Raw genomic sequence first — 14,553 nt, 5'->3', positions numbered from 1 at the left:
ATAATAAGCAATTAGCAGTTATTCCTAACTATAAAGTTTGGCACATACATTCATGAGCTACATTCTGGATTATCTTTCCAAATTCCCAACCTTCTGTTTTGCCCAACAAGCATATGCCCTGGATTACGTTTTTGTTGGCCCTGTATTCAGTACATTGGCATATTTTTCAGTTTCTGTGGTAGTTTGTCTCCATTGAGTCTGTTAGAGCTAGAGTCTGTGTATTGGATCATGGTGGCAGATGTGTGGTGGCCCCATTGGGGCAGGCTGATGCTGAACTCTGGCAGGCTGCAGCTGGGTCAGGTACCTAGCATCTGTCCTGATGGAGGACAAGCACACAGTTATGCCAGCTATCACATGAAGAAGACCTAAATAGGAGAGTTAGGATGAGGGAGTCAGAAGGGGTCTTTGTTAATAGGTCTTTGACTATTGACAAAGTCAAGGTTATAGAAATAGATTTGGTTAATATTTCAGCGAGATAAGCTCATGGTATGCTTTAGATTTGCATAGAGACGGTCGGTCCTTACTCCTGTCTGATCGTTCAAGATAATTCATAATTCATCTATGATTGGTCTGTGGATCAGAATAAATTAAATTGAACTTAAAGGCAGGGTATCTGATTTGACCCAGAAACATTTTTAGTTATACTGATTAAAAGTCTCCTCACATCCTGATAGCAATCAATATAAAAGTGCAGTGTGTAATTCTTAAAAGGATCTCTTGACAGAAATGCAAAATAATATACAAAACTATATTATCAGGGGTGTATAAAGACCTTTTTATAATGAACCGTTATGTTTTTATTACCTTAAAATGAGACGTTTTTATCTACATACACAGCCCCGCCGCTCCCATAACGCGCATCACGCGCTGTGCGTAGGGCACCAGGTCCTGAGAGGGCACCAAAATAATAGCCTAATGAAAAAAAATTATAATGCTGATAGAATTTCATTAGCCTGTAGAAATATTATTTGGCACTTTTTATCCATGTATATGTTACAAAAAAGGGGGAACGAGATAATTTAATTGCTCTAGTATAGGAAGTATGCCCCCCAGCCTTTGATGGTCCGTGCTGGTTGATCGCGCGGGCGCCTGACGAAGTTTGACAGAGACCGTTTCTCAATCTGAAGGCTGCAGCCTCCAGAGGTCGCATTTCCAGGCTGCATACGTCATCAAAACGTTTTTATTTCGTAATATTAACAATTATAAAATTGACTATTATTCTTAGTTCATCGTAAATTGTTGTAATATGCTTATGACTTGCTAATGTAATGTTCAGTTAACTGAAATAAACCAGGCTTGATGACGTATGCAGCCTGCATATGCGACCTCGCGCAGGCTGCAGCCTTCGGATTGAGAAACGGACAGACAGTAAACTATTGGAAATTGCCCCGAAAAGACAGCAGGAGTCATGATCGGAAAAAAGAAAAAAGATGAAACTGCGGGATGATGCCCGTGCATCACTTGCAGGTAAATCCATCATGTTTTATCATTCACTCCTAAATAAGGGAAATGCGCATGTGCTGCAGCTGCTGCTAATCGTAATGCGCCTCGAACTTGCTGTGCTGACATTAATGTTAGGAAACTATGTTGTTATAATTTATTACTTCAGTGCAAGCTAAATTGAGATTTTACTGTAAAACATTACCTATGCATATGCATTTTACAAATAACTGACGGCAGCTGTTACTTTCTTTACTACGTTTCTTTAGATATTGAGCAGTAGTTAATTTTGTGGTTTATTTTGACGTGATGCTGGTTAATACTTTCTCAGTATAAGTTAATGTTAGCAGTCAGTGCACATGGTAGGCTAAAAATTCCTGACTGTTAAATATATAAAAATATAAAATGTCACCATGTATGATATGAAGCAAACATTATGTGACACTTAGTTCTCTAAATCTTTGTTTTATTTAAGAATATTGAGCATTCTTGTTTACTTATTGGTGTTTATTCAATGTAATTTATTTAAAGTGACATTGTACTTGGGAAAAACATGTCTGGATTATTTTTTATTATTATTTTACTATTTAAGTTTGGTAATTTTTTTCTATTTTGCTATAAAAGTTAGCACTTTCAAATGTGTAGTGTTTGTTGACTAAAGCTGTGATTTTACTTTCTGCTATTAATTTATATGTTTGGTAATAAAAAGTTAAACTTCCAAAAAAAAAAAAAAAAATTCTCAAGGTGGGGGGGCATTTTAAAGGAATTATGCTTAGGGCACCAAAATGGCTAGCAGCGGCATTGTACATACACCAAGGGTCTCCTTACATGGAAGACGCCATTTTGTGCCGCCATGCTTCTACTACAGAAGCTCCAAACGGACAAACTTTTTCATTAAGTTATCCCCAACAATGACATGTTTGTCCTGTGTCAACTACCGTAGCTTCTCTATGTTTTTCCAAAGCAAAGGTTGAGCTGTGAACTGAGCGTTTTGTTGCAATTTGTAACCTCACCATGCCGCTAAAATTTACACACTGCACCTTTAAGTTGTTGAAATGTATTTTTATAAATATATGTCATCTGTGAAAGGCGTAGGACCAAAAAATGTTCAACAAATCATTGAACTCAGACAGAACGCATTAATTGGACGCATGTCATTTTTCCGCAAACTGTTCAAGCAGACACCATCAGCGCATTCACGTGCGCTCACCTCCCGTCTGTAAACAGAGGGAGAATGGCAAACTTTCCTGCTGATTTGACAACCTGCACAGTAGCCACAAAACGAATAATTTTTTTTGAAACCACGACAAAAACCGTATGAAAAAACGCAAATTAACATTGGTAACTTCACTGCTTTGCCACGAGAGTCGTGTTTATTTTGGTAAGGCAGGTATGCGATATTTGTATTTAAATAGATTCAAATATTCTACTTTGATGAAACAATGTGTTGCTTTTGTTTGTTCTTTTATGAATTAGCGTAATGATATACTAATACGTCTACAGTACCGAAAACGTGCTTTAACTAATTCCGATTTAAAACAGTTGTTTATGTTTGTTATTTTGGTAATGTTATTCACTTTGTACTACAAAGTTTTCTCACTGGTGAATGAGACCTGGAATGTGGACTGTGGATGTCTGGTCTCTGCGTGTTCATGTGTTTTGGAGGAGGCGTGGCTTTGGATGCCAATTTGAATAGAGGGTGGATCGTGATTTCAGTGCTTGTAAGCTAGTAGCATTTTTCAAAATCAGATACCCTGCCTTTAAATGCTACAGGTACATTTACGTTTGTTGATATTTCCCATGAAATCCCACCAGACGACTCAACTTGATCCTTGTCACTTTATCTTGATTATAAGCTGACTGTTGTGAATTTGGGTAAGGTGACCATTTTTTTATGTACTTGCCCAATAACTGATATTTGTTTATTTTTAACAAAACAGTTACTGATTGCAGCTCTAAGCTTGTAAAGCATGTAAGTGTGTAAGGGCACATTGAGAGACTCCTGAACTTTGTATCATAATTAAGCTTTTTTATCTGGAGTTTCACAAGTTGTTGGTGACCCTTGAAGTGTATAAAACCTTAATACAGGTATCCCATGGATCATGGAATTTGATGTAAGGAATGCCGTTTCCGGGTCCAAGCCTCCACTGATCTAAACAGCCGTTTATTGGCATTTTTTATTTATTTCTCGCATTTAGGCTACATTTTTATTTATTCACAGTGTACACCATTAACAAGATCACAGCATCTCAGACATAGGTCATGAAAATTCAGATTTTGGTCAGGAAAAGTCAGGTAATCGCACGTTTGGCTTAGAATGGGAACCCTGCTAACATGTTAATATTTTATTAGCATCCCTTTCCTTGATATGAAGCCAGAATGTCGAAATGTAAAGAAGTGAATCATATTTTTTTCTGTATGTTTGCAGTCTTTTTTAAGTTGTAAAATAAATATTTTGTGTCACCGGAGTACATTTGTTTTAGCTCAAATACCATATAGATCATTTATTATAGCATGTTGAAATTGCCAATTTGTATGTGTGAGCAAAAATGTGCCTTTAAAATGCAAATGAGTAGATCTCTGCACTAAATGGCACTGCTGTGGTTCAATAGTGCAGATTTAGGGGCAGTATTATTATAATAAGATCCCCTTCTGACATCACAAGTGGAGCTAAATTTCAATGATCTATTTTTTCACATGCTTGCAGAGAATGGTTAACCAAAACTTAGTTACTGGGGTTGATCTTTTTCACATTTTCTAGGTTGATACACGTGCTGGGAACCCAAATATAGCACTTAAACTGTCCTCGTGTTTTCATGTCTAAAAGTAACATTTTAGCATATTGACACAGTAAGCGTGAGTGTGTGTGTGTTTGTGACACTGCATTAATGATGATCATGTGCGTTTTATTTCTTCCTGGATGTGACAGGAAATGCCGAATATTATGAAGAAGCCTTGTCATTTCCCTCTTGGGAGCCTTTCAAACCTTCTCTGTTTTTCCACAGGTTGGCTTCTTTCCCAGCGAGTGCGTGGAGCTGATAAACGACAAGGTCCCGCAGTCTGTCACCAACTCTGTGCCAAAACCAGGTACCACAACACACACACACCTCAAATCCTGCTGGGACAGCTCATTGGTGTCTCTCCCCACGTCTGTATTAACCATTCCCTAACAGCTTACTTCTGCTGCAAGGAGCTGTAAACAAAACCAACCCAACAAACATCATCTGGAAGCTAAATCCAAGGTCACGCTTGTTATGCAGAACCACACGCATACCGCTTTCTCCCAAGGCTGTTGGGCCTTTTAGAAGATGCAGGATCTTGAGGGCTAGCTTGTTATTCTGGCGTTTCATTGGTGTATTAATTGCGTTTGAGAGGGAGACGGCGGATAGGAGTAGTGTACGGGATGTGATTCAATGAAACGGCCATGTATTGAGTCTGATCGTTGTATTTACATTTGAGACAGGGCGGTTACTGGAGTCTCTGGGTCATGTCGCATGACTAAAAGCTGCTGTTTGATGAGTATGTAATGCTTGAGGAGGGCACGATATGTTTCAGCTGTTGTTGAAGAAGTGTAATTTCCATACTAAACAAATTGGGTTTGAGACATGTAAGTTTCTCAGATCACGGTGCACACTTTCGACACATTGCTTAGGAAATGTATGGTTCACACCCAACCTACATGTCTCTCTCCCTCTCTATTCCCCTTCCTCTCACTTTCTCTAAAACCCATCTCTATACCCCTCCCTTCTTCGTTCTTCCTCCCAAACAGAAACCCAGTGACCGTCTTCATTTATCACTTCTATTTAATGAATCTCTCTGCGCTGTTGTTTGCTTTTCTTAATTTCTCTTTATGGTGTGTTGGAGAGGGCTTGCGTACGTACCTTTGAATGCACATCATGGTACGGTGTGGTACGTCTATTTCTCCTCTATTTACACAACATTGTACCGGCCAAGAACTGAAGAGTCGAACAAAACAAACAACTTGATTAACAGACATCTGAAATGGAGTGTTTCTTGCTCTCACGATCTCAATGCAAGTCATACATTTAGTAATGTTTGGAGTGGCTGTGGACCGTGTGGATTGAACTGAGCTCTTTTATGAGAGGTCAGTTTACATCACGACTTGGACATAACCAGCTAGCCAAGCCCTCTAGAGACCTATTCATCACCTTAAAAATTTCTGTTTGGTTTTGGCTGTCTTGTGAATTAAATCAATGCTTATTGGCACCCACAGAAGGGTGAATCATCGTGACTCATCCGACCAATCAGCATGCTGGCTTGCGGTGGGTGGGAGGGTTTAGTGGTGTTCGCCGTCTTGCGGGAGTCGTATCATCACAGAGATGCAATGACATGGCGCAGTGCAATCAGATCGAAAGAGCCTGGGGCTCTTGGGTGGGATTACAATGCTTTTTAATGTGTCATTATTAAGGGCAACGCTTACGAAAACAATGGGGTACGTGAAGTTGATATGATTAGCTTTGGCGCTGGCGGAACATCATTTCACAAAGATTTTGTTTTGGTTTAGATGTTTTTTTTCTTTTATTGCTTAAACACCCACTGGCCTCCCTGTGGTATGTATTTTGAATGTACAGTATGTTGCATTGCTTTGCACTTATTGCATGCATGTGTAATGCATTATTTGACTCTGCTTCCCTCCACTGCTTCTTCAGCGTCCCCCTGCTCTGGTCTGCGGCCGGCCTCCTGGAGTCTGTTCCCACCCTGTGCGTGCTGGTATACCCCCTCATGCCTCTTGTTTTCATTTAAAGGAATAGCTCATCCAAAAATGAAATTTCTGTTATTTACTTTTTCGAAACAGTTCCACTTTCTTTGTGTTGAAAAATGCATTAGCGTTTACCATACAATTAAAACGGCAGTTACCAGGAGCTGGCAAGCCCCCAAAAACGTCATAATAACAATGCATATGCCCCATATTAGGTCTTCTGAACCCATAAGAAAGGTTTTTGTGCGGAACAGGTCTTAATACAAAAATGGCACTGTTTTATGTGCTTTGCTGTAATGATATCTTAGGGATGCATAACGATTAATCGTGATTAATCTATAGCAGAATAAAAGTTTTTGTTTACATCATATATGTGTGTGTGAACTGTGTATATTAAATGAATAGTCTATCCATTTTCAATATAAAACTATGTTATTACCTTAACTAAGAAGAGTTGATACATCCCTCTATCATCTTAGTGCGTGCACGTAAGCGCTGGAGCGCGCTGCGACACTTCGAAAGCATTAAGCCCCATTCATTCAATGGTACCAAACAGAGATAAAGTTAGAAGTGACCAAACACATCAACGTTTTTCCTATTTAAGACGAGTAGTTATACGAGCAAGTATGGTGGTACAAAATAAAACGTAGCGCTTTTCTGAGCGGATTTAAAAGGGTAACTATATTGTATGGCGGAATAGCACTTTTGGGAGTACTTCGACTCGGCGCAGTAACACCCTCCCTCTCCCATTATGAGAGGGAGAAGGGGAGCGGACTTTTCAGGCGAGTTGAAGTACTCCCAAAAGTGCTATTCCGCCATAAAATATAGTTCCTCTTTTAAATCCGCTTAGAAAAGTGCAACGTTTTATTTTGTACCACCAAACTTGCTCGTATAACTACTCGTCTTAAATAGGAAAAACATTGATGTGTTTGGTCACTTCTAACTTTATCTCTGTTTGGTACCATTGAATAAATGGGGCTAAGCTAAATGCTATCGAAGTGTCGCAGCGCGCCCCAGCGCTTACGTGCATGCACTAAGATGATAGAGAGATGTATCAACTCTTCTTAGTTAAGGTAATAACATAGTTTAATATTGAAAATGAGTAGACTATTCCTTTAACGTTGTAAAGATAAACGCACACACATGCATGTGTATATTTAATAAATATTTACATGTGAATATACATTTGTATATTTGTTTGTATAATTTATATTATATATAAATAAATACTTAATATATAAATATATTTTTTTTTCTTAAAATTATACATGCATGTGTGTAGATTTATATAGACATAATTTTTATACACAGTTCACACACACACACACACATTTATGATGTAAACAAAAACTTTTATTCTGCTATAGATTAATCGCGATTAATCGTTATGCATCCCTAACTCTGTATAGCTCAGTTGGTAGAGTGCTGGTTTTAGTACAAGGCAGAATAGCATCAGCATTCTTCAGAAATTCATGGAAGTATGTCATGCAACCTTAAACACAATGTGAGTGCCATTACATTTTGACATGTTTCATTTTTGGATGAACTATGATATGCACACATACATAGTCACACACCCTGTCGTTCTTTTTCTTTCTTTCTCTCTCTCATACACACAAACACACTCTCACTTTATCACACTTTCCCTGCATACATCAGTTGTCCTTTAGCAGTATCATAAATCAACATTTCTCTCGCATTGCAGCTTAGACCTTTCTCACTCATTGTAGGCCAATATGTTCGTCTCTAAAGTGAATTTTACTGCACCAGCTTGTTTATTATCATTTTATGGACCTGCAAAACTGTTGTGAAACATTACCTAATAGGCAGGAAATGTGAAACTCAGAAACTCTCCTGCAAGAGTGTCAACTGCCAAGCTAACGGAGAGCTGCATGTGCAGCTGTTCTTCTCATGTTCTCTAACTGGGTTCCTCCCTACCCCCCCTCCCCTTCTCTCCTCCTGGCATGCAGATTTGGAGATGGAGAGTATAAAGCAGGACAGTGCATGGGCACCCGACCCATTAAACCCCTACAGGCTAAGCTCAGGTAGACCAAATTATTTATCCATGTACTATGTCTAACACGGACTAATCCCCAAACTCTCGTGTGCACCTCTGCACAGTCACCGCCGCTCACAGGTCTCTTTATAGGAATAGTATTACGTAGTATCACCGATCTTTCCTAACTTAACAAGGAATGCCTCACTTTCTCTAACTACACAAGGGTCTGTTTTTATTTTAAATAGTTTGGGAGAACTATATGGAGTCTTTTTTCTTTTTTACTTAACACAGTCTCATGTCTTTACCTTGATGGTGTACACTTTCTCTCTCCCTCTCTTTCACAATCTGCTTTTGAATGCATGTAAAGCCTGTTTATCTGTGATTTGCATATGATGATATTACTACTGTATACTACTGCCATACTGTAAACAGGTTTTTGTTGCTGTGTCCACGCTTCATGTGCCTGTGTTTGAAATAACTTCCAGGTCCCTTTACTGTATCTGGTCTTGTCCAGTTTATGGTGCAATTCTCCTGCTCTTTCAAATGCAACTCATTGTGCTTGCCAGACAGTCACATTGTGTCCACACACTGATTTACATGAGCCTGTTCAAGAAAGGCTATAAAATAATCTCAGCTTTGTTTACTGACAACATAAACTAGTCTCTTTCATGGTGACTGAGACGCATTCTTGTGTGCTACCTTAGTGCATGCTCAAATACAGAGCTTCTACAAAATGCCCTATTAATCATTCGCATCATTAAGCAGATGCCCCGAGTTAATGTTTAACCTCATAACATCCTATCATTTTTAGTGTGGAGCAGGTGGTATGACCGCGATAAAGGTTGCTTGAATAATATTGTAGATACCAAGGTTTACGACATGAATGGGGTGTATTGTTTGTTATGAAAATGTATCAAATATAATTGTTTCCTGTCTTTCTCTCTACCGGTCTCATATGTTACACAGACTATTTACATTTACAAGAAATTTCATTTAGTTGTGTTCCCATGTGTTTGGACATAGCATGTGCGGTTCCAGATGTAGCTCCCTTAGCATTCTCTCACTTCCTTACTTCTTTATGGGGCGACAATGTCTTCCTCTCTATGGAGTAAAGGGCAGCTGCCTCTGTGAAAAAGCCAAGACAGCTGGAAGGAGCTGTGAGAGGAGCTGTATTAGGATTACGTTGCAATATCTGTCTCTTTGTCCTAAAGGAGACTGTGCACTTCCTGTCTGACCTGTTCTGAAAACAGAGACTTTTATATGAAACTGTTTGGATGGGAAAATGGTTTCATTCTGGTTGTTTTAAACCATCTCTTTTAAGTAAGTCATAAGTTATTGTTTTTGAATTATGTAAGATGTGCTACCTGACATTGTTTTTTTTTTTGTATTGGTTTGGTTTAAAATTTAACCCAGTACTGATGATTTGCCAGATCAGTACAGTATTTGGCCGAAACAAATTGCTTTTTGAGCTTGTGGGTTTTTAGCGAGCTGTCATGTTAAATATTGCGGATATCACTTTGAGCAAGTCCATTATTAATATTGGTTCAGTGTTACATTGCACAGTGTATCTCTATAAAGTTAGACAGTTTAACCACAAGTCTACTACTTCAGCGTCTCGATAAGGTTGTCTTTGTTGATTTATTTATGGCTGTACCTTGCCAGGCTGTAGTAAATCCTGAATTAAACTTGGCCTTGGCGTGTGCATAACAGTTTTTCTTTCAGTTGCAAAGCATGCATTGTTACACATCATCATCAAGTGGGTTATTGTGTGTTAGCATGAAGTCTTGTTAGCTTTGTTTATACCCACACGCAAAAAAAATAAAAACTGCAGTATCTTCTATATATTAACTATGTAAGTTAGTCATTAAACAGTAGGTAAAGTTATTTTTTCTGGTAGCTTGACATTTGGGCAAATTGAACACTTCAAATTGTCTCTCTACAGCTACAGCTCAAATACACTGAGAGTAAAAAAAGACTACAGGGATACAAAGTTAATGTCATCACATAATAGTGAATCTGCGACAAATGCAAAGCCTGCAGGGCTAAAACTCTCACGCGCTCTCCCCGGTCACTGCTGTAAGTAGTCCGCGCCGCTGAAAGTTGATATTATGGGCTGGACAACCTCTGAACGGAAAGAGAGGAGAAAAAAAACGACGAGGAAAGAATGCATGCTGACTATTAGCTTTTGCCGGCTGAGGGAAAGGGAGAGAGAGAGGTCCGCGATCTTTCACCGTTGTGTCGGGTCTATGCAGTGCTAATGCATGTACAGACGTTTTGAATGACGTGTGTTTGGAGTAGCCGTCGCCTGGTAAAAGTTTAGACAACTTCTAAGTTAAGTCAACGCTTTATTTCACAGTTGAACATACGGTAAGTTATAAAGTTGCCGTTTAAAGCTCACATGATTGCTATCTTTACAGGGTCGGGAAGAGCTTTAATTATCAAAACGCTTTATTGATTGTTTATTTGTTTACTGTTACACGGGTTTTTATGAGAGTGCTCCCTAAATCTCTGCCCGTTTACCGATTGTGTATTTTAAACATTTGTCTTAAATCTCTTTACAACTCACGCTAAAATAATAAAAATGCGTAGAGAAAACACTTGGAACAATGTTTTTTAATTTTTATTGCATAGCTAAATAGTTACAAAAGTGTATATATTTTCAGTAGTATAATGAATCAGTGATGCACGTTGCGCAGTGACGTCACCCGCGTCGAGTTGAAGTGCATGCTGAAGTAAACAGCATGCACTTCAGAAGCCTGAACACTGTTAGTTTTCTAGGTTTTAATTCATGTATTTGTCTGTTTTATAGTGATCTAAATAAGTGGCACCGTGAAATGTGGCAGTTGCTTTATTGGCTCTTGAAAAGTAGAACAGGAAACTCCTATAATGACTGCTTTTATTATTTAACTCTGCTGGTTATAGAAGGATTAACTGCCCTCGGACCGGTTACAAGCTCTTGTTAGGGGACTGTTGATAATTCATGAAGTAAAAGAAATAGTGAGTAATGTGCCTTTTAAACGTTAAAGCACTCAAAGGAACAGCCACTGATGAGGTCACAGCTGGCAGGTGTCCCTTGCCACGTTCACAGTGCTCTATGTGTACGAATAATAATAATAAAAGCCTTAAAATCAAGACCACATGGTATTTGCATTTTTTCCCAGCTAATATTGCTCCGCCTACTGCAAATTATTCCACACACGCTCACAAATATAAACATAAGCACAGATGGAGAAGTATGCATTATAGATCCTAGCAGTAACTATGACAATTACTATGATTTGTGCAGCCTAAATGTGCAAACAGTTGTTTGGTTTGTGTTATTTTTTTTATGGGGCATAATTGTAGTTTGGAATCGTTTTGGTCACTTTGTATTTTCCTCTCACGTTGATTCTTTTCTCCTTTGCCGTCCAAGATTTGTCATGCAAGTTCTAGGCCAGGCAGCTGGATTCCTTTCTCATGGCTGTAACTGTCAGTGCGTAATGTCAGCACAAGCTGCTCGGGAGACCAAACAGCTTGAAATGTCCTTCCTGCTTCTTAGGCTCCTTGACAAAAATGAGAGGACAAAAATATGTTTACATTGTTTCAAAAGACTTTCACATATGTTGTAAGTTAGCCACCAATCATCTTGATAGTTTTCTCCATAGCCGAGCCTTTGAGTTTCAACTTGTGGAAGCGTATTTGCAATTTATTGTTCATGGATTTTTGTATCAGACCGTGGCTCTTTATAACCAGTCCAATGATTCACAGAGTAGCAAGAGCCTTGTTCAGGTTTGCTGTACAAGACAAACAGCAAGCACCCAAAAGAATAATGTTGGAGGAATGGGGAATTTAAATCCATTTTGGCTGATCTGGTGATCTCCGAGCAACTCGTACAATAGAGGATTTGGCAGATTTTTATAGTAAAGGAACAATTCTAATGCGGTCTATTTAAAAAAAAAGACTAACTTTACACTCCTATGTTTCTTTTATCCCTCAGTGTCCAAAAAACACGGAAAACTGATCACATTTCTGCGCTCATTCATGAAGTCCAGGCCGACCAAGCAGAAGCTGAAGCAGAGAGGTATCCTCAGGGAGAGGGTGTTTGGGTGTGACCTGGGAGAGCATCTCCTCAACTCGGGCCATGATGGTGAGCTTGCCCCCTTCTGGCTTTCTCAGCTACAGGTGGTTAACTTGACATCAGCCTTTAGAGCTGTGTGGGTGGCCTGGAAAGCATAGCCAGCCTCCCTCCTCTGGAATCACCCTCGGATGTACCCGTCTGGGTCGGTTGTCACGGCAGCCGATTGGCTTAAAGGGTTGTAAAGGTCAGGGAGGAATGGTTAGGGGGCCGTGTCTGGAGATTTCTGCCCTATTGATTCAAAGCTCCCTGGCAGCCTTCAGCGCTTGCTTCATTTGTTTGACTCCAAATCCACCCTGAGCTATTGCATGCCCTTACAATTCAAGCCTTGTCCTTTTCAAAAGGGATCCACGCAACTTGCTACGACTGCTCAACCATTACTGATAGAAGAAGACAAACGAATTGTAGCTTTTATTAAAATGCTGAGGAATGTGCAATCCTGGTTACATCATTCTTGACCAGACATTTATATGATCCTAATCTTGTCTCTAAAACTGCTATGAGTGTATTGAAAGACAGCGTTTGGATTTATTACCCAGATTTAAACCCAATGCTCTCTTCACTGTCCTCTCCCACCCATAAGCACTTACAGGTTTAATGTGTTTGTAAATGGGGGTGATTTCAGACTGTGTGCTTTTTGTCTCAGATGCTCTGAAACTTGAGATGATGCATTGTTTAACCAATGAGTCAATAGTATGGGTCAGTCACAATAATGCATTTCAGAATGCCCTGCACAGCCTTTATTATTTTCATATATTTAGCTGAATCGAAAAATCCGATTTTTTTTGTCTGTCTTTTACATTTGGGGCTAGGTGAGTGTACTGTTTATGTCCATATATATTGTGCAACAGTATAGATGTGACATTAGCAACATTTGCTATACAATTCATACTGCAGTAGATATAAGTAGGCATGCCTGCTTTATTTACGTGTGAGAGCAACAAAATATTTTACTTTATAGACATTTTTAGTAATATATCACTTATATTGTGATATTAGATTGTGGTCAAATCACAGTAGCATATTTGCCTGTCATTCTTGGCTGCATTTTTGAAAGGATTGAATGGTTTTCGTGAGCTTAGAGAAAGAGTTTTCCTGCATTTCTCAGGGATTTTGTGCTTAGACTGCAATGTAAGGAATGTAGATGAACAGCTGCCTTTGAGAGACTCTCTTATCAGCCAGATAACGTTTGGCAGGACGGGAGGATGGTCAGGGATTGCAAGATCAAGTTCGAATTTTATAAATACATAGTGCCACTGGAGCAAATGCAAGCCAATAAAGTTTTTCACATGTATGGACTTGCTATTCATTAATCAGGTCCAGTGGCCACCTTCTCCCAGTGCTATGCTGCCGCAGTCGTCCAAGTTATTTATATTATGCAAAATCCAAGTAGACTGGCTGCACAATTCTGTTTCACTGGCATTTTGACAAATCTTGCACATTACGTGCCAAAAAGGATGCTCCAGTAACATTTTATCTAAACCTTTAGTCCCACAGGTACTCAAGAGTTGCACTGAGTTCATTGAGAAGCATGGAGTGGTTGATGGAATGTACCGTCTCTCTGGGATCGCATCCAACATTCAGAAGCTGCGGTAGGACATAAACCCATTTCTTGTTACAAGTAGCAGAAATTTGGATTTATCATACTGTTTAAGAAACTCTTAATGCAATGACTGGATATAAAGCTGATTGTAATTACACACATTCACATTACAAATTGTATGATTTCCGATATTAGAAGAAATGAGAGAACCGGAGAGAGATTAGATGGGGGTTTATTATTACTGTAGCCAGAGAAAACTTTCTTAATGATCGAATTTTAGTGAACCAAAAATCCTTAATGGCATGATTACAAGTGATTAAAAAACTAATATATTTTCTAGACTAGTTTATTTTTTAAAGGGCACATATTATGCCTATTTTTACAAGATGTAATATAAGTCTCAGGTGTGCCTAGATGTGCCCATGAAGTTTCAGCTCAAAATATCCCACAAATTTTTTTATAACATATCCAAAATGCTAACCAAAAGTGATTAAAAAACGGATTTTTTTTTAAACTAGTTTATTTATTAAAGGGCACACATTATGTCAATTTTTACAAGATGTAATACAAGTCTCAGGTGTGCCTAGTGAAGTTTTAGCTCAAAATATTCCACTGATTTTTTATAGCATGTCCTAAATGCCCCTATTTTGGTGGGAGCAAAAAAGCGCTGTTTTTATCTCGTACCATTAAATACAAATGAGCTACTGCTCCTCACTCCGTGAATGCTTTTAGTAAAA

The 14,553-nt window shown here is 38.9% G+C and overlaps 1 protein-coding gene across 5 annotated transcripts in view; it reads left to right on the top strand.

Annotated features, from left to right (window-relative positions):
- Positions 1-14,553, top strand: part of arhgap32b (Rho GTPase activating protein 32b) — a 104,169-nt gene that overhangs the window by 77,774 nt on the left and 11,842 nt on the right. For 2 of the 5 annotated variants that reach the window (XM_065286947.1, XM_065286949.2), the window contains 5 exons: positions 4,446-4,527; positions 6,111-6,161; positions 8,131-8,205; positions 12,136-12,285; positions 13,763-13,865. In XM_065286947.1, the coding sequence (XP_065143019.1) occupies positions 4,446-4,527; positions 6,111-6,161; positions 8,131-8,205; positions 12,136-12,285; positions 13,763-13,865 (461 nt within the window). The other 3 variants (XM_065286948.1, XM_065286952.1, XM_065286950.2) reach the window with 3 other exon arrangements.

This window comes from Paramisgurnus dabryanus, chromosome 18, assembly GCF_030506205.2.
Source record: "Paramisgurnus dabryanus chromosome 18, PD_genome_1.1, whole genome shotgun sequence".
NCBI classification, from domain to species: domain Eukaryota; kingdom Metazoa; phylum Chordata; class Actinopteri; order Cypriniformes; family Cobitidae; genus Paramisgurnus; species Paramisgurnus dabryanus.
This window is presented reverse-complemented; position numbering and strand designations above follow the sequence as displayed.